Source organism: Ziziphus jujuba, chromosome 9 (genome assembly GCF_031755915.1).
Source record: "Ziziphus jujuba cultivar Dongzao chromosome 9, ASM3175591v1".
In the NCBI taxonomy this organism is placed as follows: domain Eukaryota; kingdom Viridiplantae; phylum Streptophyta; class Magnoliopsida; order Rosales; family Rhamnaceae; genus Ziziphus; species Ziziphus jujuba.
In genome coordinates, this window is record NC_083387.1 from 19,914,590 (window position 1) to 19,940,368 (window position 25,779).

Sequence of the window (25,779 nt, forward strand, 5' to 3'; positions counted from 1 at the left end):
TCAGGAAAAAAAGAAAAAAAGAGAAAAAGAAAAAAAAAAAAAAGAAGAGAAAAAGTATGTACTTCAAAAGGTAGAGTAGTCATGCAACATATTCCTTAAAACTCAAATTAATATATTTTAAAAAATTATATTTTATTAACAATTTTTTAGTACTTGACAGATTTTAAAAAGAAAAATGTTTTCATTTCCATAACTTTTCAAATTTTTTTTTGGAAACTGTGTAGATTTTTATTATTTTTCCAAAGAAACAAATTGGCCACATTAGAAGTGTAAAATATTTAAGCTATTATAATTTTTGACAATTTATTTTAAAGAGTATATCTTATTAAAATAATATTGAAAGCATCAAGAAATAAGATAATTGGAATACTAGATGAAAGAAATAATTTTGACTATTGATTTACTTAGAAAGTTTCTAACAATAAATATAGATTGTTATCTATTGATATTATTTAAATTTTGATGGCATAAATATATAATCAATTTTAAAACTATTGTTTAATGATAATATATAAAATTATTTATATCTGTAATATAATTACATATATTTTATTAATTTTAAAAAAAAAAAACTTTAAAAAAATTTCATAATATCTCATAAACTCTCCAAAATATTTTCACATGTTTATTTTTTTTTACTACATCAACTTGATAGATTAGTTAGACAAATGATGGGATAATTTCTTTAAAGCGGCTGTTTATTTTCTAAGATGACTGTTTATTTTCTTATATGAAAAAAAAAAAAATGTTAAGAATGGACAAAATTATTGGTCATGCTATTACAATATCTCACTGGATTATAAAAAGCTTAGAAGGTTAGGTTAGAAGAAGATTTAGATCAAATTATATAATGCTATATTGTTTAGCTAACTATTTAATGCCCCTAACGTTATTGAAAAAATAAAAATAAAGTTAGAGACTCTAAAATAAATTCTGCAATTTCGCCCAAACAAAAGTATTCATGTTAAAGAGCATTTATCCTGTATTTTTAAGTTTGCTCTCTATCCATGTCCTTTTTCCGTTTGTTGTTTTTTTTTTTTTAACACTTGTGATTCCTTCATTTTTGTTTCATCTTGCTGTATATTTGGATTTCCAAATTATATACTATACTATTGTTTTATTCATGTAAGTTAATTATTATATTTTTTTAACCATTTACAATAATGTTCTTTATTTCAATGTTTCAAATCTATGAATTTTTTAAGCATGGATATAAATGACTTATTAACTAAGCTACTCACACTTGACAATAATATAATATCTAAATTGAGTTAGATCAACATAAAGGGTAATAATAATTAAATAATTTAGCTCAATTGGTATGCTTCTCAAATTTATATTTATAAATCAGTTTTAAATATCATAATGGAGAGAATTGTTGTAAATTATAAAAAACAAATATATATATATATATATAATACCAGTTTAATTTTTTCCGAATTGGGCAACCAAACTTTAGTTTCTGCTTTTAATATATTAGATATATTATATTATATTATATATATATATATATATATATATTTTATTTTGGTGGAAAAAAAAGAAAAAAAAAAGAAAAATTGTTTAGAATATATGCAAACAGGAAAATCTAACCCTTGACCCGATAAAAGCAAAACTAAAAAATCCAGGTCCCACCGATTTGAAAGCATACGTGGTGCAACAAAAATATTTGCATGAAAATCTATCGCCACCTGGCTTGAAACAAATTTCCAGCTGTTGATATCCTTAAAATCTAAGTGCCATTTGGCAGCACCAAAACTCTTTGAAGCTCTACTATTTAAAGATGAGAAGCGGTTTCCAAACTCTGTATCCATAAAAATACACATCAAAATTATTGTCTCCTTTCTTTTTTTTTAAAAAGAAAAAAAAAAAAAGGAAAGAAAGAAGAGAAAAGAGCACCAAAAAAAGGAAAAAAAAAGAAAGAAAATGACTGATAGATTGGGAGGTATCAAGACCTGCGACGACACTTGCGGTTGTCCTTCTCCTTGCCCCGGCGGCTTGGCTTGCAGGTCTATATATTTATCTATATCACATATATATATATATATATATATATATAAATATACACACACACACACACACACACACACATCTAACTCATTTCTCTTCCATTAATATTTTTCTTTGTTTTTGCTAAATTTGCTTTTAATAAATCCCTTAGTCTAGTCTTTCAGGATTTGGAAAAGTCACTTAAGCTATTATATATGATTTCCTAAGGGTCACTGCAATTCTCTTCCTTTATATAATTTCGTTATCCATCATATTTTTATCTATATATGTATAAGAGCTCAGTGGCTTGGCTAATTTATGGTAATAAAGCGATATATATTCCACCAATTTTGCTTAGACCCATGCATCCTGCAAATTTTTAATATTACATTTCAAAAAAATTAGATCCCTTAGTGGATGAATATTATATATATATATATATAAGTGTTTTTTCTCATCTGATTGATTTGATAACCAATCGTATTGATTTTTTTAACTATTGTCTTTTGAATATGCACACACACACACATATATACACCTATATATATATATATATATATATTTCTCTTTGATTACTTACAAGACTATGCATGCAGGTGCACCAGCAGCGATGTGACAGCGAGTGGAGAAGAGCACAGGAAGTGTTCGTGCGGTGAGCACTGTGGGTGCAACCCATGCACATGTTCAAAGAGTGCTACGACTGCTGGTGTTGGAAAAGCCCATTGCAAGTGTGGTAGTGGCTGCACCTGTGTTACCTGCGGAGCCTGAGCCTAAGCCTTAATGATCATAATCATGACCATAATAATGACCATGAAATAATTGAAGTAGAATACATATGTTCTAGTACTAGTACAACAAAACAACTACTACTAGTAGCTAGTGAAAGAAGAAATCTTTGTTTTTCGTTGATCGTTTGAGTTAATTACATATGTACGTAGTAGTTCTGTAAAAACCAAAGTGTGGTTTTTGCTTTCTTTGATATCCTAGTAAATAAATGACACATGGGCTTTTTTTTTTTTTTTTTTCTTTTCTTTTTTGTTATGTGGTCTTTTTCAATGAGATAATTTTTAAAGGCTTCCATCAGAAAATTATAATTATTATTATATGTATATATGTATGTTCGAGCTATCTCATAGCTAGCTTTAATTTAATAGAACTTGAAATTGCTAAGTTTCAATTTGTTGCATTTTTGGGTATCAACAAATTTTTGGTATTGTCGCAAACGGCATGAAATATCAATTTGTTGCATTTTTTGGTATCGTAGCAATCGGCATGAACTAAAATGTAAACTTTTTAAACTAAGTTTTAATTTGCATCAAACGAAAATTAAATTCCAACAAATAAAACCTGGATTTAATCCATATATTCTATTGAACAGAAGTTCCAAATTCTCCTGATTCTCCTGTTTCGGCAGGTGATATGAAGAAGATACGCTGTATTATCGTGTACAGTTTTCATCCCTTCCATCCCTTTATAAAACCTTTTTTGGTTTGGAGAAAAAATTGTTAGATATTTTTTGTGTGAACTAGCCATAATCATGTAAGTTACAATTAAGTAACTTACTTACAGATTTGTTTATATTAATAACCAATAATAAGACTAGTTTGTTTATTAACTTTTTTAGTCTCTCTATAATACTTTAGGTGGTCATTGGATTGAAAGACGTATTCTCTGTAGATCTATTATCTCTATAAGCCCAATTGATTTAACTACAAGAAAATGATCATTTAGCGATGAAATTTTTGCCGACGAAAATCAACTTTGTCACGAAAGAGATCATTTACCGGCAAAAAAACCATTTCTTGGTAAAAGTTATTCTTTTAGCGATGAAAAATAAAAATCATCGGCAAATGTTACATTTTTACCAACGAAAACACAAATTTGTCAGTAATGGACTAACTTTTACAGATAACCCCTTAATATTGTCGGCAAAAACATTAACTATTACCGATGAAATTACAATTCATCGGTAAAAGTTAAAAATTTTACCGACAACTTTAAATATTGTTGGTAAAAAGATAACATTTAGTTGGAAAAAGTGAACCTTAATTTTTTCATCTTTGTTTTGGGTTCTTGTTACATGTATGTGTAAATTTTTTATGTTGGAAAAAAAATTATATACACTGTTACCGGTTAGCATTATAATTATATATAACTATATATATATATACACATTTATAGTATTATTAGTAGTTAGTAGTGGTAGCATTATTAAAAAATGTGTAAGATTTAAATTCAATTGAATGTGCACAAGTATAAGCTACTTTCTATCTTAACTTGCAATTTAATTTATTAGTGTACTTTATACTTTTGCCAACAAGTGTATAAATTTCCTCCGCAAATGTTACTTTTGCCCACGAAATTTAATAATTTTGTCAACAAAAGTTGTGGATTTTTTTTTCCAAAAATTGTATCATTTGGAAAAATCTTGTATATTTAATTTGTCCATCTTCTCCATAGGATTTTTATGACATATGTGTACATTTTTATATTAAAAACAAATAAATACAATACTTAATAGTTAGTATCATAATAATATGTAACTATATATATAGTATTATTATTGTTATTATTAATAGCAATATTATTTTAGAATTCATAAGTTATAAATTAAATTGTCAACATGTTTATAAATTACTTTTTATCTTAGCTTACAATTAATTTTGTAAATTAGTTACATCCTATGCTACATGCTAGTGGTGGAGAGCACTATATTTGTTTCATTTTATGTATATAATTTTTTAAAACACTAGTAAACATTTGTTGATGAAATTTATAATTTATTTACTTGGCAAAGTATTGCTTTTTTTATGTTGTTATTTACATTTTTTTATTACAGAGAAATCCAACAAAGATGTTGTTGGTTCAAAGAGAGATGCAATAAAGGAAAAAAAAATAAAAATATATATATATATAGAACATAACTTCAGAAAAATAAAATAAAAGGGCTATGTTTGCCGACGAAATATGCCTGTCCTTGGTAAAATTACTATTTGCGATGAAACTAATTTCCTCGGTAAATAGGCTATACCAACAAAATTATAAAATTCCTCGGTAGATAGTGCAATTTTTGGGGAGAATTTGAACAAATTCGTCTGCACTAGTTTTGGTGCCCCCAATCCCACCACACGGTCCCGCCAGTCCTCAAATGGGAAAATAAATGAAAATACAATTATTTTTCTCCTTTCTCTTCATTTTTCATCTCTTTATTTTTCTTTTGCAATACTTTGGGGTTTTCGACTTTCTCGGTGACCTTTCTCTTCACCTTTATGGGTTTGCATATGCTTCACCTTTCTCTTTATTTCCACCGCAAGTCAAAACAGCAGCTCTTTGCATCTCCAAAGGTTGAAGCAAATCATTGCTCTCTTTAAATTTCTCTTCGAATTTCTCTTTGATTTTCTTTCTTTTTCCTACAGGTAGTCAATCTTCTGGACGTTTGTACCGTTCTGGTTGTTGCCGTTCGGGTCGCCTATCAGGTTGGTTTAATATTTTTTTTTTTTTGCCCTTCTGTTATTCTCTCTCAGTCTATCTTTGAATTTTTGCCGTTCTGTGTTGGTCATTGTCGTTGGAAAGAAATGTTGCATTGTTTTGTCAAAATGTGAGGATTTTGGAAACTTGGTGTTGCTTTAATATGTTCTTCATACACGTAGCCTGTGCTATGATTTTTCTAGGTGTTGATGATGTTATATTTTAATGACCATATACTGTTTGTTGAAATTACTATGTGAATGTTAGTCTTAGTAGTTTGGCTCGGATTAGATGGAGAGTGATAGTATTAGATTATTCATTTGAGAAACTGAAGAGGTTGAAGCATGCTGAAGAGGTTTGTTTATTAAGAATGCCAGCTTGCTGAGGTCACATCAAAACTACAATTTCGGTTGAAATAACATGACCACACCAATAATTGACCTCCATGCCTACAAAGCTCTTAGCTTGGTGACTAATAGGACCACTCACAACCTACAACTCGTTAAGACCCTTTCTAGCCTTTTCTTTTTATGCATATTCATCTCAGACCCTGCTAACATTGTAAGATCATGGATGGTTACGGCTGCTAGGATGCAAGAGAGGAGGAACAAATGGTGAGCCATTTTATGTAGTTTTTTTTTCCTTTTTTATTTATTTATTTTGGTGTGGATCCCTTCTACATTGAGAAAGGTAATTATGTTGTAGCTGATCTTAATAGATCTTAATAGAGTTTTCTGTTTGAGGATTTCTTATTCTCTCCTTTAGCTTTTGTATTGATTTGCTATCAATGAAAGGTTGTTTCTTTAAAAAAAAGAAAAGTAGTTTTAATTGATATGGGAGTACTCTACCTTTTTGACTTTTGCTTTATTGCGTAGATAGCTAGTAGTGATTTTGGCTATGTGTAGAGGTTGTGAAAATCGTTTTTGGTTACTTCGACTATGTCTTTGTAGGTTGTGAAAATTGCAAGGATGGAGAATTTTTTGCACCAACTACCTACAAAAATGCATTGCGGGTGCTGCATGCTATGCAGCTTCCAGAGCCTGGTATGCTTTCATGTTGTTGCTTCTTTTGTATGGTTTTAATTGGCTCAAAATTTTGCTGGTTATATATTCTTGAATCTCAATATTTGACTCCCTTAATTTTGCTCATGCATTCCAGTTCTATTGGAAGGTAGCCCAGGTGTTGGGAAAACTAGTTTAGTTGTTGCATTAGGCAAGTTTTCTGGTCATAAGGTTGTAAGGATAAACTTGTCTGAGCGGGTTTGTAATTTCCATTATTTGAACCATACAACATGAAATCTGGGTCCGACCGGGAGCTGGCTCAGAAGTTAGAGATGCAGAAAGAGAGTGAGAGTGAGGGATCACAAATGATGATGTAGTCTTCTTCACTTTCCTTTTGGGACTGGGATGCCTTTTGGGACTTGTGAAGCCAAGATCCTTCAACTGGGTTCAACCCAAATGGATGGTTCTTGGGATAACACTAACAATGCTTGGTGTAAGAGTCACACACACCTCTGCATTTTGATTGTAAATACCAAGCCAAATTCATCCAGGCTCAATAGTCAAGCCCATGGTCACTTGCTTGGATTTTTAGCTTTTGTTATACGAAATAGTACTATTATGATTCCTCGTATATTTTAATGTATTCTTGTCAGAATCAAAATGGCTAAATAAGCTCTTTAGAGGGGGTGGCTAGTCGGTGAGTTGTTGGGCTAGACCACTAGCATAGGTGAGAAATTTTAATAGTATACTTGTAAACCTCTCTTCTGTTCTCTCCATTGGGACTGAATAAAATGAACGCATTTCCATTCAATTGTGTTGTTGCCTAGTTTGCTTTTCCTTTTTCTAATCATTGTGATTACATGCTTTATTGCTTACTTGGTACTTGCACAATACTAATATCATGTGCGTTATTTGCTTATGAGGGACATTAATGGTTAGCTTACTACCTGCGAGGGGCGAGTAAGCACTGCACGGCCCCGTTGCACACCTAGAATGGTGGGACCGTGACAGTTGGTATTAGAGCAGGGTTGGGAGTCACTCGCACAAGATACCAAAGCTGACAAACGAAATGCGATTCGATACCATCAATCAGCAACTCGGGGAGCTTGCTGGCGTGGTAGATGCACATATCAAAGGCCACAACTAGCAGGAGGTCTTTGAAAAGATGGAGACAATCGATGACATAGCTAGTCGAGTGAGTGCACTCGAGAGGAAACAAACCCCATGGGGGAATACTGGCCCTTCGAGCTCTGCTGAGGGTGAGCGAGATGGAGTCGTGGAAGAGGCCATAGATAGCCTAATGGGTATGGTGAACGACTTGAAGGAGGACTTTCGAGCCACTGTGGAAGCATGAAAATGGAAATGGGGTGAATAAATACAAAGCTCGCCCTGACCATGCGGGCAGTAGAAAATCGACCACTGCCTCGATTGGGGGGGGGGGGGAATACGGGCAAATCAAAGTGCTTGAGCCTCGGGCGTACGGAGGGGCGCGCGATGCAAAGGAGCTTGGAAACTTTTTGTTTGAGATGGAGCAATATTTTCAAGCGATAAAACTGGATTCGGAGGAAATAAATGTGACCATGGCTACAAGGTATCTAATTAATGATGCAAAACTGTGGTGTCGATCCAAATACGAAGATATCAAAAACAACATATGCATCATTGACACATAGGATCAATTACAAAAGGAACTCAAAAATCAATTCATTCCCGAGAACGTAGACTACATTGCCCGTCGACAACTAAGAGAACTGAGACAAACTGGAAATGTAAGGGATTATGTGAAAGCATTCTCGGCCCTTATGCTTGATATCCGTGACATGTCAGAGAAGGATAAACTCTTTTATTTCCTGGAAGGTTTGAAACCTTGGGCCAGGACCGAGCTCCAACGCAAAGGGTGAAAGATCTAGCCTCAGCTCTAGGGGCAGCAAAGCACCTAATGCACTACTCAACAGAAAGCCCCAGCAATAGAAGGCCTTAACCACCTTCCCCGAATGACAATAGTGGTAGGTTCTTTAGGCCTACCAATCTCACAAGACTTGGGGGAGGTGACAACAAGAAATCTTCGAGCACAAGAGACCTTTCACCGTAGAACCCTAATGCATTCGGGTTTAGACCCGGACCTATGACATGTTTCTTATGTAATGGTCCCCACAGAGTTGCCAAATGCCCTCATAGGACTACTCTTAATGCTTTACAAGCATCTATTCGCTCCCAAGAGCAGGAGGGCGGGCGAGAAGAGGCAGTAAAAGAGCGAGAAGATTGCGCCTAAGTGGGGGCGTTGAGATTCTTGAATGCCCTTAATGGACAGGTCGTTCAGGCCAAGAAGACCAATTAGAAATGTCTTATGTTCGTGGACGTAGCAATAAATGGGAAGGCTGCAAAGAGTGTGATGGTGGACACGGGTGCCACCAATAACTTTTGCTTAGAAAATGAAGCTCGAAGGTTAAGCTTACGCTTGCAAGGGGATGCAGGGTAAATGAAAGCGGTAAACTCCAAAGCCTTACCTACGGTGGGCCTAGCGAAGCAAGTGCCTCTCAAGTTAGGAACTTGGGAGGACCGGGTGGATTTGATTGTAGTACCAATGGATGACTTTGATGTCATCTTGGGACTGGACTTCCTAGTGAAGAAGAAGGCAATCCCAACTCTCGCCGCTAACAGCCTGTTGATGATGGGGGAACAAACATGAGTAGTTCCCGTACAGAGGAAGCAATTGAATAACTCCAAATTTCTATCGGCTCTCTAATTCAAGAAAGAGGTGAGACGCAAAAAACCCTCTTACATAGCATTGGTGATGGCAAATGAGGGTGAAGATGATGAAACAACCCCATCTATGTTGCTAGATGCCTTGAAACCTTTTGAAGATGTGATGCCAGACAACTTACCGAAGAACCTACCTCCTCGAGATATCTACCATAAAATCAAACTAATACTGGGAGCAAAACCTCCAGCAAAAGCGCCCTATCCAATGGCCCCGCCTGAGCTGACAGAACTACGGAAGCAACTCATGGAGCTTTTGGAAGCAGGGTTCCTAAGACCCTCGAAGGCACTTTATGGCACTCCAATATTATTCCAAAAGAAGAAAGATGGAAATTTGCACCTATGCGTAGATTACTGAGCACTGAACAAGGTCACGGTGCGAAACAAATACCCGATCCCTTTAATAGCCGACTTGTTCGACCAGCTAAGTGGAACCAAATTCTTCACCAAATTCGATTTGAGATCAGGGTACTACCAGGTGAGGATTGCTGAGGGAGACAAAGAGAAAACCACCTGCCTCACGTGGTATGGAGCTTTCGAATTCCTAGTGATGCCTTTTAGGTTGAAGAATGCACCGGTAACATTTTGCACTTTTATGAAGCAGGTATTCCGAGACTTCCTTGACAAATTTATGGTGGTGTACCTAGATGACCTTGTAATCTTTAGCCCTACCTTGGAAGAACATGTTGAACACATTTTAATGGTATTTAAGAGACTTCGAGAAAATCAATTATTTGTGAAGAATGAAAAATGTGCATTTGGCAAGAGACGAATTAAATTTATAGGACATATCATCGAGGAGGGGAAGATCCGTATAGACATGGAGAAGGTAAAAGCCATCCAAGAATGAAAAACTCCCTCTAATGTGAAAGAACTTAGATCATTTCTGGGATTGGAAAATTACTATCGTCGCTTCGTCAAAGGGTACTCAAAGAAAGCAACTCCCTTAACAGAATTGCTAAAGAAGGATGTGCCTTGGGAGTGGAAGAAGGAATGCAAGGGCGCATTTAAGAGTCTAAAAGAAGCTATGATGAATGACCCGGTACTGACCCTTCTAGACATCATAAAACCCTTTGAAGTCCAAACCAATGCATCTGACTTCGCTTTAGGTGGAGTCCTACTACAAGATGGTCATCCTGTCGCCTACGAAAGCAGGAAGTTATCAGTGGCCGAAAGAAACTACAAGGCTCAAGAAAAGGAGATGCTTGCCGCGATGCATTGTCTAAGAACTTGGAGATACTATTTATTGGTGTCAAGTTTTGTAGTAAAGATTGCTAACTCAGTTGTCAGTCACTTTCTCACACAACCAAAACTAACCCCAAAACAAGCTCTTTGGCAGGAATTCATTGCGGAATTTGACCTTCATTTCGAGCACAAAGGAGGGGTAAAAAACCAGGCGACAGATGCCCTAAGTCGTAAGATGGAGCTCGCGGCATTAAGGGTGTTGGCCAACATGGCTGCGAGTACTATCACGACTACGATGCGAGAACTGATAAAGCAGCATCGAGGGGGAGCAATGTGCACAGAATATCCTCAAACTGTGCAAGGAGGGAAAAACCTGTTAATTTTGGGAGGAGGATGGCTTGCTGTGGACAAAAGGAAATAGGTTATTTGTTCCAAAGATCGGAGACCTAAGTAATATGTTAATGCGAGAATGCCATGACACGCTGTGGGCTGAACATCTGGGGTGGCAAAGGACATATGCCTTAATCAAACAGGGATACTATTGGCCATAGATGCGCGATGATATTATGGATTACATCCGAACCTGTCTTGTGTGCCAGCAGGACAAAGTTGAGAGGCAGAAACCACCAAGGTTGCTGGAACCTCTATTCATCCTGACCCACCCATGGTAGAGCGTGTCGATCGATTTCATCACCGATCTTCCAAACATAGGAGATCTCTCGAATATTTTGGTTATTATGGATTGATTCTCAAAATATGCAACCTTCATCCCAGTCTAGAAATATTGTACGGCCAAGGAGACTGCTCAGTTATTCTTCAAATTTATGGTGAAGTATTGGGGTGTGCCCCGACACATTATCAGCGATAGAGATGCAAAGTTTATAGGGTCTTTCTGGGTGGAACTATTCAAACTTTTTGGGTCCCAACTTAACATCTCCTCCAGTTATCATCCGTAAACGGTAGGGCAGACGGAAGGATTCAACAGCATGTTGGAGGAATACCTACGACATTTTTTTAGTGCAAACCAGAAGAATTGGGTGCAACTCCTTGATGTAGCTCAATTTTGTTTCAACGCCCAAAAAGGATCTCCCACGAGTAAGTGCCCATTTGAAATAGTTAATGGCCAGAGGCCCTTACTTCCACACACAGTCGATGAGTATCAAGGCAAGAACCCAAGGGCTTCCAACTTCACTAAGGAGTGGAAGAACAACATGGAGATAGTCAGGCCTACTTGGAGAAGGCGGCAAATCGAATGAAAAAATGGGTAGACAAAGAACAGAGACTCTTGGAGTTCAATGTGGGAGATATGGTGATGGTCAACCTAACGCGAGAGCAATTTCGCTAGCTGAGGGATAGAGAACCCAGATTGATGAAAAAGTATGAGGGACCAATGCCGATTATTGCCAAAGTAGGGAGGGCGTCATATAATGTGGTTACCCTAGGATGGATGAGAGTGCATCCAGTGTTCCACGTTAGCAATCTTAAGCCATACTACGCAGACAAGAAGGATCCAACGTGCAACATTCCACCAAAAGCCGAAGTCAAAACCAAACTGCCGAAGACAACGAAGGAAGTGGAGGAGATCCTTGCAGAAAGAACCAGACACATGCATCGATAGCCAGTACGAGAATACCTCATCAAGTGGAAGGGGCTAGGAGAAGAAGAAACAAGTTGGGAGAAGGAAGTCAACTTGGCACCCTACAAGCAGCAAATCAAGGAGTTCAAAGCAGTTGAGTCGTCGACGGCATCGATAAAATGACCGGGGGAGGATGTAAGAGTCACACATATACCTCTGCATTTTAATTGTAAATACCAAGCTAAGTTCATCCAGAGTCATTAGTCAAGCCCATGGTCGCTTGGATTTCTAGCTTTTGTTATACGAAATAGTGCCATTATAATTCCTCGCATATTTCGGTGTATATTCCTGTCAGAATCAAAATGACTAAATAAGCTCTTTATAAGGGGGTGGCTAGCTGGCGAGTTGTTGGGCTAGACCACTAGCATAGGTGAGAACTTTTAATAGCATGCTTGTAAACCTCTCTGCTGTTCTCTCCATCGAGACCGAATAAAACAAATGCATTTCCATTCAATTGTGTTGTTGCCTTGTTTGCTTTCCCTTTTTCTAATGATTGTGACTACATATTGTAATGCTTGCTTGGTGCTTGCACAATACTAATATCGTGTGGGTTATTTCCTTGCGAGGGACATTAACGGTTGGCTTACTAACCGCGAGGGGTGAGTAAGCACCACACGGCCCCGTTGCATACCTAGAATGGTGGGACCGTGACACTTGGCATGGGTATGACCCTTACTTTCAATGACCTTTGCGGTGCTTTAGCTATGCCTAAGGAATTAGCATCTAGTTCTTTTCTCCAGTATTCGATGAGTTTCATTTGTTGGGTCAAATTGTTCACTGATTTTGTTCTATCTCTTTACTGTTAATGCTAATTTTGATCATTTTAAAAGTCAAAACATGTTGGCTTTATGCCCATTGACATCTCTTTGACTATTTTGAACTTAAAGCATATGAAATTTGTGGACTTCACATTTAATTGCAATTAGAAATTGACTCAAGATTTAGTTTGTTGATCCTTCTTAGTTAGCCTCTGTATTGTAGGTTTCTGAAGCTTGATTTGGATTTTGTTATCTTTCCAGCTTTTATTTAGCAATTAGAAGAGTTTTTGTTTCCTTAAAGTAGAAGATAGGTTATATGAGCTACAATTTGGACATATTCATAGAAGGTGTCAAGTTGATAATTCACAATTTTGAACTCCTTTTCATATATTATATTTCTTCAAGCATTAGAATTTGGATAATGATAAATGGAGATTTGGATAATGATAAATGGAGATTTGGATAATGATAAATGGAGGCTATTCTTATTTTCCAATCCTCCTCAGCAATGTTATATTTCATCACACTTGGTGAATATGCTATCTATGATAGCCTTCTCTTGCTCATGCTCTTGAGTCTCTTCATAATGTTATTTGATAGCATCATATCCCTTAACTCTAGGTTGGACATCTATAGGCAACCACTACTTTATTTTTATGCATTTGCTACCATAGGTTCAAAAAGAAAAGAAAAGAAAAAAAAAAACTTTAACAGTTACTTGGCCAGTTAAGGAAGCCATACCTTTCTGAATGCTGAATGTTAAATGTTGATTATGTGTCATTACTATTGCTAATAAAAAGGAAAATGTTTATTTTCTTTTTTGGAAAATTTGCTTCTAATTAAAGTATAATAGTGATTTGGGTGCAAGTGATGCCAATATCAGGATTTCTTATTAGCAAGCTTCTAAATTTGCCATCCCATTATGCAGCTGGTTTAATATTGGTTGGGTGCTGCCCGAGCATTGGGTCTGCTAATCATTTTTGACATACCTTCTAATACATTTTTCAAGCCTCTTTATTTATTACTGTTTTGACTTGATGGCTGCAGGCACATCTAGTAACATCGTGACATATATTTTTTTGATCATAAGATCTGATGACTTTATTTTTTCAGTGGAAATGCAGCACTCTCAGTTTTAATGATGGCAGTAAGCACTTTAGCAGCTGCAAATGTGTGTGATTGCTAATGTTTGTCCAGATACTGTTGATGAAGCTTTTGCTCTAATCCCATCCTTGAAGGTCCGTATTGAAGTCTATCAAAATGGAATCAAATTACTTTGTTGCTTTCACATTATATAATTAAGACAACAACGATAGCATCTTAAAATGGTATGTATGTTTTCGATTGAACAGCAGAAGATAGGCTTTTTCACAAATCATAGCCTAGCAAAGTACTGGATACCTATCTTAATATGCTCTGCAAAATCTTCTAGTATATTTCATTTTCCTCCATCTCCATCAGCTGCTTGTTGATTGTTGACATTTTTTATTTTATTGTAGTAAATTTATAAAATTTAGTAACACATATGTTCATATTTACTATTAATGATATGGACTATCTCTTTTGTTTAATTATTTTTATACAATATGAATATTTTTATAATATTTGTATTAGTAAAAACAACTGAAAAAAATTACAGGGAAATACAATTAGAATAAAATTTACAAAATTAGATTATTTGCAATATTTTTAAGAAAATTAAAAAAAAAATTAAAATGACCTTTGCTGGAAAAACTTAGTTTTGTCGTAAAAATATAATTACCAACCAATAAATTCCTCGGTAAAAGCTTTGATATTTACCAAGAACTATTGTTGACAAGAAAATTTCATCGCTAAAAGTTGAACACTTTGTTGAAAAACTTGTTGCCGACAAAGCCATTTTGCTGCCAAAAAATCCTTTGCCGACAATTTTTACTTTTGACGGAAAAGTATTTATTACTGACAAGATACATTCATCGCTAATTAAATTTTTACCAACATAAAAAATAGTTTTCCAAATGCTCTATTTTGTCGCCAAAATCTTTTACTAACAATTTTGTATTTGATGGAAATAGGTTTTGGCAAGGAAATTAAATTTTTTGTTGGCAAAAGTATTAGCCGAGAAAAATTAAAAATTTATCGGTAAATACAATTGCAGGAGGCATAGGCGACGGAATTGCCGACAATTTTTTTTTTTGTCAGTAAGTGTCTTACCGACGAATTTTATTTTTTTCCAACAAAACAGTTTTGTCGGTAAAAGGTAAATTTCTTGTAGTCTTTTCTGTTTTATTATTATATTATATTATATTACTTTTATTATTTATTAATTATTTTATATATATATATATATATAGATATATATATATATATATATATATATATGTATAAATAAATTGGGAATGAGATACTAGTGATAATATATGATACACATATTGAATGATTAGGGTTTTGAGGTGTCTATGATACGTGAAAACCTAAGGGAGAAAGGCTAGAAAGGAGTGTGTTCATTTGGCACTAATCCTATGTTACTCCTGTGTTTTGTTTTGGAGTTAGATTTAAAGACTGATAAATCAATAGCTGTGCTTGAAGGTTAGTATATCATATTCTAAATACAGTTATAATTTATGTGTAGATCTATTGAATTTGGTAGTGTTTTAGTTGCTCATGCTATGATTGTACTAACAATTGGTATCAGAGCCAAGATACACAAATTCATAAACTGTATTTTTTTTATGTGTATTTTATGTGTTTTGTATTGTGGAAGCATTGGGACTCTATGTAACACCCCGTCCCAAAGTACAACGGAAGTTTTCCAACTTTGACCGAGGTTGACCGTTGACCGTTGACCAAAGGGGGTCAAAGTTGACTTTTTGACTCGGATGGAATTATAGGTTGACTGAGGTACCTTTACGAAGTACACGTTGGCACGAGTTCGTAGACTAGTAGCACGTTGAAAATGGAGCTACGGTTTGAAAGTTATGAGCAAAACAAGTTGGGGTCCAAATTGTCCAAGGGTGCCGGAGTTGACTTTTTATTCATGCAAAGTTGAGCTTTGACTCATGCATGGTTGTGAAGTACTCATCGATATGAATCTGTAGACTAGTGGCACATCCGATTTGGACATGTGGTTTGAAAGTTATGGACTTGTAGAGTTTTTCAAATACTGTATTATTTTAATATTATTTTTAAACGTGTAACGATGTGACACGTGTGACTTAATAAATGTGACCATGTGTCACCATGTTGAGATGCCACATGTCAACCATGCTTAATACCAAATTATTATTTTATTGTTATTTTATATAATAATATTAATTTTAATATTATTTAATTAATTTTAAATTTATTTCCTTTTATTTCTTTTTCTTTCTTTTTCTTTTTTTTCTTTTCCCCCACGTGGGAAAAAAGGGGACCCAGCCCGATTCCTCTTCTTCTTCCTTCTTCTTCTTCTTCTCTTTTCTTTTCTTCTCTCCCTCGGGTCCACCGGCCTTCACAAATTCCGGCCACCCATTGCCCACACGCGCCGGCCAGTGATGAGCGGAGGGAGGAGGCGAGCTCGGCCGTAAAATTTCACCGTCACCGCCCGCCGAACGAGCCCAGATCGAGTCGGAGAAGCCGCCGACCGAAAAATTTTCTCTCTCCTCTTTTTTTGTGTTTTCCGGCCAGCCCAGTCCAAATTGCCACCCCTCTCTCCCTATTTTGGGTCCTCTGAGTTCAAATATGGCTTCCAATTTTCAAAATTCGAAGCGGTTTGCGAGATACGAGGAGATCAAAATCGGCCAAAGCTTTCCGGCCAAATTCCGGCCATCACCGGCGGAATTGGGGTCAATGGAGACCGGTAATGCGTTCCTCATTCCACAAGCTTCGATTCGGTATATTATTCGACAATTTTGGTTAACGTTTGTGTTTGACCCCCCCCCCCCCCGGGTACCGGGTATTATTTATCCGAATAAAATATTAATTTATTTGACTGTGTGTGAATTGTGTTCTAGGAGCACGAGTGAGTTGTGGAATTGATCCCATGGTGGATCGTGGTTTAATTGCGTGCTCCAGGTGAGTGACCCACCTTCAAATTAATTTCGGGAATTAAATTTGTGAATATTTGGTGTGAATTGAATATTTGAAAATTATATTCTATGTGTCAAATATTTAATTCATTATTGTGGAAATTATTGGTGGATTTATTTTGATTAAAGAAAATATGCTTTATACAAATTTATGCCATGTGAAAATTATTTTATGGTATTGAGAATCTTGGAATTTAATTATATATGAAATTCTTGTGGTTTTAACATTATTTGGGTATGATTTGATTTTTAAATATTTCAAGGAAAATATTTGTTTATGTTGGTGACTTCAATTTTTATAAGTATGCCCCTGGAATATTATGTGATTTAATTTATGATATTTCAAAAATATTTATGCTATTGGGAAAAATTGAATATTTAAATTGGTGGATTTGAGAGCTGTTGGATTTGAAAATTATGGAATTTATGCGATGAATTTATGACGATGATTATAAAAGAATTGTGGAAAATTTACGGGGTTTAATTGGATGGAATAAGCCCGGTATGTTATGGAAAATTTGAGATTTTGAGATATAAAATAAATGTGTTGATTTATGATTTTTAGATGCACCATACACGTACTGGTGTTCTGTTTATATGTGATATGGTTAGTGTGCACACGGATGTGATTAGCGCGCGGGTGGGTGTGAGTAGTGCGCAGGTGATTTTATGGGGTTGTCCTGTGTTTGCCATTGGATGAGGGTAGGCCGCCCTTCCATGGCCGGGACACCTGTTTGCAGCGGCGCGGTGGGATGCCACGCGACCGTATGCCGGTTTCTCTCTATAACCTCCTGTCTGGCGGTACCGTGGGACGCTGGGGACTGTTGGCGCCACTGGTATATAGTGGGTGCATCAAGTGATTTTCAGAACTGGGATTTTAAAATAAATATTTTGGAATTAAAAATAATTAATATTGCTTTTGGTATTTGTTCGAGTGGGGATTTTAAATTGGTTTAATTTTTCCTTTACTTAATTATTCAATAAATTAATTTCTTTTAATTATAATTTTTGGATTCTTGACTTATTATATTTTATTTGATATTTAGTTGAATAAATTGATTCCTTGGTTTTCGGGGATTACGAATAAAGGGTTTTGTGAAAAGGTTTTAAAAGGGGAACTTTTCCAACCGAGAGAATTGTAAGGATTTTGAGAGAAATTATTATTTCCAATTAATTATCATTTATCTACTTTATTACCGTGGTATTATAATTGTATAGTAGATAGGGTTACTCACTGAGATGATTAGCATCTCACGTTTTTAAATTTCGTTCCCCTAGGTCCAGGTTGGGAGACGTTGATTGTCCTGGGCGAGCCCAACGTCTCAGTTCGTTGCCGAAAGTCCAAGAAGTATTTCTTCCCTTTTTCCTCTCCATCTTGTATTGTTTCCTTATCTGTCATTTTATTAATTCCACATGTAATTGTATAATGCTCTGTATACTGTATTGGACATGTAGTTATTATTTATGCACTGAGTTGCTGTTATTCTTTGAAGTGCTGTAAATTTGTGGAATCAATTTGTAGTATTGTGGGAGGAATAAGGGGATGAATATAGAAGTGTGTTTTCAGTGTAGGAAATTTTTGGTTAGTCCTACCCTTAGGGGAGGTGCTGCCGGATTTTCCGTTGGAAGGTTCGGTGGTATTTCCATGGGATCAGGGCTTGTCTAGGGTTCCGGGGAGGAATTCTGGACGGGTCTTGACATTTTATTTCTACATATATGATCGATATTGTTTGATCAAAATTAAATTTTTGATTTTATATACTTATTAATATTTAATTTGTGCGAAACTTGTGATTTGCTTTTAATTTTTTTTTGGTAAAACTTGTGCAAAATCTGATTCCGAGGCCAATATATTGTATTTTTGCAAAATTTTTGAAAAATTCTTTTGTGCATGAATTTATAACCTGGGCTGTGCTTGAAATTATTTTTTGAGTTGAATGGAGTGATTTAGAGGTTCCAATTTGGCTTGAAACCATGTGAAATACGACAACACTATGAAATTCTTGACCAAAGAATGGATGTGTTGAAGCATTGGCATACTGGCGATTATAGGCTGGTTTGACACTGAAATCCAACCATTGGAGCTTGGACGAACCGAACGATGCAAGAATCGCCATGAAAGGTTACCAGAATGTGGAGTATTCGGCAGGTCAAAGATGCGAGTCATGCAACCTATTTATCTGGAAAATGGGTCAAAACCGACCCAGCTGAAGAAAGAGGATGGCCTAAACAATAGGACGCTTTGTGTCGTTTGCTGATGTCAGTGTGATGACATCAGCACGAAGTGTCATATGCTGACAACATGCTGAGGTCGACAGCCAAATTAGAAAAAACCTAATTTATTTTTACTTATTTATCTTATGTATGGTTTTATTCATATATTTATTTATTGTTGTTTTATGTGAAATTATCCCTATTATTAGTTTATTAATTAAAATTTTCAAGATTTAAATTAAATATTGTTGGCCAACTTTCCCATTTAAAAAAAAAAAATTATGCTATGATTGACATAGTGGTGAGGATTGGCTAAGTGCTTGCCTATCGCAAGATTTGGTATATCCGAACCATGAATTATCATGAGGCTTAATGCCTATAATTTTATGCACTCACCTATAATGAGATTTTGTTTGTGTTATTTATGGGTGTCAACTTGGAGTTGGCATAGTGGATAGGATGGTGAGTATATACCTATCGTAAAACTTAGCTTACCCATTTCATAAAATTGTCAAATGTAATTATTTCTCTCCCACTTATGAACCAGTGTCCATACGAATGATTAGGCTACCCTGTCAGTGGTTTGATTACTTGGTAGGATGGTTGGAATGACAGTGGAAGTTGATTGAATACCATGAATCGCAAGTTCTGAGTTACCCTCTCGGTGACTTAGTTCAATATATTTGATTGTGGTGATTTGGTTGACTATACCTGATCTGTGTATGGGTATCCCTTATGCTACGAGGACCCTAGCGATATTATATGTGTTGGATAGTCTTTGTGATGTATTGCATTTTTGTTATTTGTTATTTCACAGCTGGGAGCACCCTTAATAGTCTGCATATGAATGCCATGATAGAATTGAACAGATTAATTATTAGAAGTAGCAAAAGATTTTGATAATATTTGACTCTTATAAAGCTAGATATGATTTTGGAAATTGCACTACCGAAGATACCAAATAGTTATAATACTGTCAAGGTTAAATGTTGTATAAGGACCTCAAGCACTTGTATAAGTGCTATGTGATAGTTATGGAGAATCATATGCATGATTCTATATATTTTATATATAATGTTATATAAATATTGCTCATAAGCTCTTTGAGATTAGTAGAAAATTTATCAATTTTAGTAAACTGAGAAACAGGACTATTTGGATTTCTTGAATTTTATTGTGTATGATGAAGTTAGTGGTGTGAATGAGCTTATCGTGAAACTTTCTATTTATTATATCGATCTCATGGACCTTAATAAGAATTTTTGGTAAGGAGTATCTCTTACCATAGTGAGGAGCTTTACATCTTTTTTGACAATATTGGATCAAACCTCATTACATTAAAAGTTTTGGATCTATTTTGAAGAAGTTAACTATTATTCCTTTAAATGAGAAGGATGACGTCAAACTAAATAAGTTTATGCTTTTTGTTATGGTAACTAATGAAACGGACTAATTCAAGAAGATTTTTGTAATGACAACAAATATCTAAAGGCTAATGAGAATAAGAGTTTTGTTGTCAAGTTTTTTATTGGTACAAAAGGTGCTTTATTATCGGTAGGTGGTAGGAAAGAATCTTTTCCTAAATGGTGCAACTTTTTATTACAATTTAGTCAACTGTTAAAAATTGATGGCTTAATAGGAAATGACAAGGAATGATAAGTTACTATAGACTTTATGTGGTGTTTTGTGGTAATTTGGCTTATAAGTTGTTGCTTGTATTAATTTCCTTGTTTTGTTGTTGTTACTCCTATAATCACACCAGTATGCGCCAGAATTCATGTATATGTATGCCATACGCTTTGAGAAGCTGTAGATATTTTATTACCTATATTAATAACTTCTCCTATTATGGATATGTGAAGATTATTGGTGAGAAGTTAGTCTTCTTGGTTATCTTTAAGTAGTTCAAGATGAAAATAAAGCTTTAAAAGAATAAGAAGTTAAAGGCTATAATGTCTAACAGGGTGATAAATATTATGGTAGACATAATGAGATTGGGTAGAACCCAATCTCTTTCGTAATTTATTTTTTTGAGTGTGGCATTGTGTGTAGTTTAGAACACTTGGCACTCTTTAGCAAATGACACAATTGAAAGAAGGAACTACACTTTTATGGATATAATGCGTTTTGTGTTGGCAAATTTTTAATTTGCCATTGTCTAGTAAGTGACAAGTTATGCCTAGTTAACACATATTCTTGTATACGAGATTGTATTGTTGATTTTATGATGTATAATTTCAATATTAAGAAGTTAGACCCTAAAACCTAAAACCTTTAATGGTTATTTTGTTGGTTCTTGTAAAAGGATATGGGGTTCTGGATTTCATTGTTCATCTTATACCATCAGGGTCATTGAGCCAAACATGGCTATTTATTTTGAGGAAGTTTCAATTTTGATGAGAGTAAAGGTTCAAAGGTGCTTGTTTCTTTAGAAAAGAAGTTGTATTGATTCCCACTATTGATGTTCCTGTCAAAAATTTTGTTATTCAATAATTAAGGAACTAGTAGTCAATCAGGATTGAACCCATTGAGATAAAATAAGATATTTTGATTGCAATTGATACTGATATGTGCCTTTTGAGAAGGTCACAGAGGGTTCAAAAATCTCTTATACCTGACGACTATGAGGTTTATTTGTAGGAACATGAGTTTAACAGAAGTGATGAATTTGATCTAGTCACTTATGAGGAAGCCAATAAGCAGTTCAATGTCTATTTTCGTTTAGTTGCAAACTTATTGCAATATAGCAAATTTATTGAATACAAATGGGTCTATAAGAGAAACTACAATGGTTAAGTAAACAAGTATAAGTTAGACTTGTTATCAAAGTTTAGTCAGAAGGAAAAAATTGACTATAAAGAGACATTCCCTCATGTATCCACAGAAGATTCTTTTAGAATCATTAAGGAAATTATGACTAATTTGTTTTGGAGTTATATTATATGGATGTTAGAACTGCTTTGTTAAATGGAATTTTGTAAATGTATATATATATATATATATATATGATCCAACCAGTTGGCTTCCAATCGGTGGGGAATGAAAATTTGCTTTGTAAACTTAAGATGTCTATTTATGAACTTAAATAAGCCTCATGGTAGTGGTATTTTAATTTTTGATGAAGTTGTCATCTAAAATGGTTTTCAAGAAGATGTTAATTTATGCACATATTTCGGGGTCAGTGTGAGTAATTTAATATTTATAGTATTGTATATTAAAAGTATACTATTAGATTTCATTGATATTGACTAAGATTAAATTGTTATTGTGTAACCATTTTAATGTGAAGGATCTTAAAGTGGTTTCATTGGTATTAGAAATAAAGATTTTTTGAGATAAAGCTAATTGTATATTGTAATTGTCTTAGTTAGAGCCTATATTGATAATATTGTATTGAGTTTTAATATGTGCAATATTCTTGTAATATGGTAACAGTGGTAAAGGTAATAAACTCTTTAGGGATTTGTGTCCTAAGAATGAGAGAATGATAAAAGGGACAAATTAAAATAGTTCTATATTCTTTTGCATTTATTAGTTTATTGTTCACTCAAGACTGCACACCATTGGATATTATGTTGTGGATATGTTTTGGTAAATGCTTGAGTATCCTGTGGATCATTATAATGTGATGTTTGTTACACATATTGTTGCTCCTTATGCTATAGTATGTCTGTTTGATATTTTAATCTCTATGTATATGTATACATTGATCCACAGGCACCATGGTGAGTCTCTACAGCTTAGTTTGAGTGTGTTGTTGTACCTTGTTGATATGCAATGTGCTTGAATGAAATAGTATCATGTGTTGGGGGATTACACGTGGTAAGGTAAATCCCTATTATCTAGATTGAGTTTATGGCATGCAAAATGCTCAGTTGAAATGGTATCTAGTTTTTTGAGAAATTTATTGAGAGAATTTCTACTATCTAGTTTGGTATATTGTTGTGTCCTATCAGCATGCCAAATGCTTGGATGAAATGGTATTTTGTTTTGAGAGATTTTGTAGTAAGTGAGTTCGTCATTATTTGTGATGATTATGCAGCCCAAGAAATAGACTGTTAGATATTCTTTATATGGATTAGCCATAATTATGTAACTCACTTACAGGGCTTGTCTATACCAGTAATGGAATTTACTTGTTTATTAACTTTTTTAGTAGAGTCCTTAGGCACACATTCTCTGTAATACTTCAGTTGATCTATTGGATTGAAGGATCTATTTTCTCTAGAATCCAATTGACTTATTCTCTATTTTATTATTATATTATTATTATTACTATTATTATTAATTAATTATTAATTATTTTGTATATATATATATATATATATAAATAAATTAGGAATGAGTCACTAATGATAATATACGATGCACATTCTAAATTATGTTGAAATGTACTACTAGTTTTCAAAACCATGTTAGTAAAAAATCAATGGGCATTTCCAAATATATTTGTCAAAAAAAGCAACATAATATGCCTGATCAATTGGAATTAAGAAAATTCTATCCCTTCTGTTATAAACATACGAGTCACAGTGAAATAAAGAAATAGCATGAACCGATCACTTTTGTGCCAGCTTTTCAATCCAAAGAAGGTGAAAAACAACATATTATATATAATATAACCATTTCTATAACATATATTAAATATATAAACAAATCCTATTGAAATGAATCCTACTTATTAATTAATTCTAAATTGTTTTTTATCTTTTTTGTTTTGATCCTATCGAAATAGGAGTAGGATTTTTGAGATAAGGAATAAACAAACCATGGATAAATCCAAGTGATCTTTGCATAGGGGTTTGCCCTCGATTCAACCAGGGGATCAAATTGATTATCAAAATATGGGTTTAATTAGTTAATTTATTACTGAACAAGGAAAAATATTATCTAGACAGGTGAATTAATTGACTTTAAAACAACAACAATTACCATCGCTATAAAACAACCTAGTATTTTATCTTTTTACCTTTTTTTAATAATGAGAAACAATTTGAAATAAGCGAGTCAACCACTCAAACTGCTAATCTGAGAACTAAAAATAAATAACTCTTCAATTGAATCAAAATCAAATTCCAATCCGCACTCAACGTGAATTTATGTTTTTTTGAAAACTTTGAAAATCTAGGTTTGATTATCGTATTGTAAGAAAAGAATAATTGGGAAAAAGAATAAATCTTTTTTTATTAACATTTTGAAAACTTTCTTATAGGATGATATTTTATCATACTAATTTCTCTACCTTCCCTAAGTTCATTATCTAAGGGACTCCATTTAAAACATTACAATGAATTCCTTCCAATCTCTTTATTTTATGATTTCATTAGAAATCATATAAAAATAATTCCCATTTAATATAGCTATTTATGCAAGTATTTTATGATTAAATAGCAACTGCCCTTCGTATAGATTGTATATTAGTCTACCGTAACTATGGTATACATTATTATCTTGACTTACTGCATTTATCTGAGTGACCCACAACCATCAGAAATCTCTCTTTTGCCTATCTCTATCCTAATGAGCTACAACTAAAGCTCTTATCTTCTGCTAAGTAATAGTCCGAGTAAGTCTTGAATGAGCTCCATGAAAGCTTGAAACAAATAAATGAATTTTCATTCTATGTCTTCGAGCAATATACCGCCTTCTAATTCTAGTCATTGAATAAATAAAACTTTAATGAATAACTAATTGATTTTTTATGTTTCTGTTATTTTCTTCCCCTTTCCTAGTTTATTAATAACAAAACGGATTCTTCCAATGTATAAAACAAAATTTCAATGGCTTTTGCTTCTATAACCTTCCCAACCATGATTTTTTTATAGGCTTTCATCTCAAAATAAGAAATTTTTTTGATACTAGATTATTAAAAAAAATAGTAAATTAAAAGCAATAAATATAAACAGATATAGTGGGTTCCATTGTTTCTATGGCTTCTTTGTAAACGGTGGAGCCCCCTCTATACATCAGAGCCCCTTCTTTCATTTAATGAATGTTGTTCTTCTTAACTTGTACAGTTCACACTCTTTGGCTCTATCCATAATTATCCAGTAAGAGGTCTTCAAAACAAAATCCAACCCAACAATACAGTGACAGTATTTAATTATGAAGATTAGTTGAGTGCATGACCCTATTAGTCCATTCTTACAAGAGTCAAGAATAAGGACGTAACCTTTTCACCTGTCAAATCGGATTTCCCTGCTTAATGGATACCATCTTCTACTAACGGGGAATTCTTTTACTTCGTAAATTAAAAATTGAAATAATTGGGCTTGGCACCAATGAAATCATGAATTTGATAACACAATAGAAAGATTTGATAGATCTTTTGTTATTTTTAGATTTACCTTTTTAGTTTTAGATAGTAAATGGGCTTCTTTTATTCTATCCTATTTCATTGGTCCAAATGGCCAATATTGGATCAATTGTTTTATTTCTTTTGGCGGACCACATTATCTGAACGAGTTGCATATACACCCTCCTCCATGTTTTTAAATCTAAAGGGTCTAAATTAAAACATGAGCGTTTTAACTACGGCAAATTTGATTTTTAATACTGGTATTGGTGATTGTCAAAAACAAAAAAGTGGTTGTGGAAAAAAAAAAAAAAATGCAATTGGACCTTGATTGTCTAAGTGCAACTATCCTGAACTAAAAATGTATTAAAGTGCAATTAATCCCTTAATGATTTTATCATCTACTAAAATGTAATTAGTCCTAATT

The 25,779-nt window shown here is 34.1% G+C and overlaps 2 protein-coding genes across 6 annotated transcripts; both read left to right on the forward strand.

Annotated features, from left to right (window-relative positions):
- Nucleotides 1-1,834: 1,834 nt before the first annotated feature.
- On the forward strand, nucleotides 1,835-3,007 carry LOC107427215 (EC protein I/II-like). Its single transcript, XM_016037583.4, has 2 exons — nucleotides 1,835-2,009; nucleotides 2,586-3,007. The coding sequence occupies exons 1-2, from the start codon at nucleotides 1,927-1,929 to the stop codon at nucleotides 2,755-2,757; spliced, it is 255 nt and encodes an 84-aa protein (XP_015893069.1). The 5' UTR covers nucleotides 1,835-1,926; the 3' UTR covers nucleotides 2,758-3,007.
- Nucleotides 3,008-4,899: 1,892 nt separating this feature from the next.
- On the forward strand, nucleotides 4,900-14,285 carry LOC125418334 (midasin-like). 5 transcript variants are annotated; one of them, XR_009640784.1, is made up of 6 exons: nucleotides 4,904-5,333; nucleotides 5,406-5,465; nucleotides 6,048-6,071; nucleotides 6,408-6,500; nucleotides 13,911-14,035; nucleotides 14,150-14,270. XR_009640784.1 is itself a non-coding variant. In XM_060820174.1 (5 exons), exons 1-5 carry the CDS (start codon nucleotides 5,259-5,261, stop codon nucleotides 13,974-13,976), a joined length of 318 nt encoding a protein of 105 aa, XP_060676157.1. In that variant the 5' UTR covers nucleotides 4,905-5,258; the 3' UTR covers nucleotides 13,977-14,285. The 5 variants fall into 5 exon arrangements, 3 of the variants coding, with proteins under 3 accessions (XP_060676157.1, XP_060676158.1, XP_060676159.1); XR_009640785.1 differs by lacking the exon at nucleotides 6,048-6,071 and adding an exon at nucleotides 6,616-12,702 and having other exon boundaries at nucleotides 4,900-5,333; nucleotides 13,911-14,285; XM_060820174.1 differs by having other exon boundaries at nucleotides 4,905-5,333; nucleotides 13,911-14,285.
- Nucleotides 14,286-25,779: the final 11,494 nt, after the last annotated feature.

Coding starts and splice junctions, on each gene's coding strand:
- LOC125418334 (XM_060820174.1), top strand. CDS start 5,259: ATGGGTTTGCATATGCTTCACCTTTCTCTTTATTTCCACCGCAAGTCA. Junction 5,334..5,405: donor AGCTCTTTGCATCTCCAAAG/GTTGAAGCAAAT, acceptor TTTTTCCTACAG/GTAGTCAATCTTCTGGACGT. Junction 5,466..6,047: donor CCGTTCGGGTCGCCTATCAG/GTTGGTTTAATA, acceptor TACGGCTGCTAG/GATGCAAGAGAGGAGGAACA.
- LOC107427215 (XM_016037583.4), top strand. CDS start 1,927: ATGACTGATAGATTGGGAGGTATCAAGACCTGCGACGACACTTGCGGT. Junction 2,010..2,585: donor CCCGGCGGCTTGGCTTGCAG/GTCTATATATTT, acceptor CTATGCATGCAG/GTGCACCAGCAGCGATGTGA.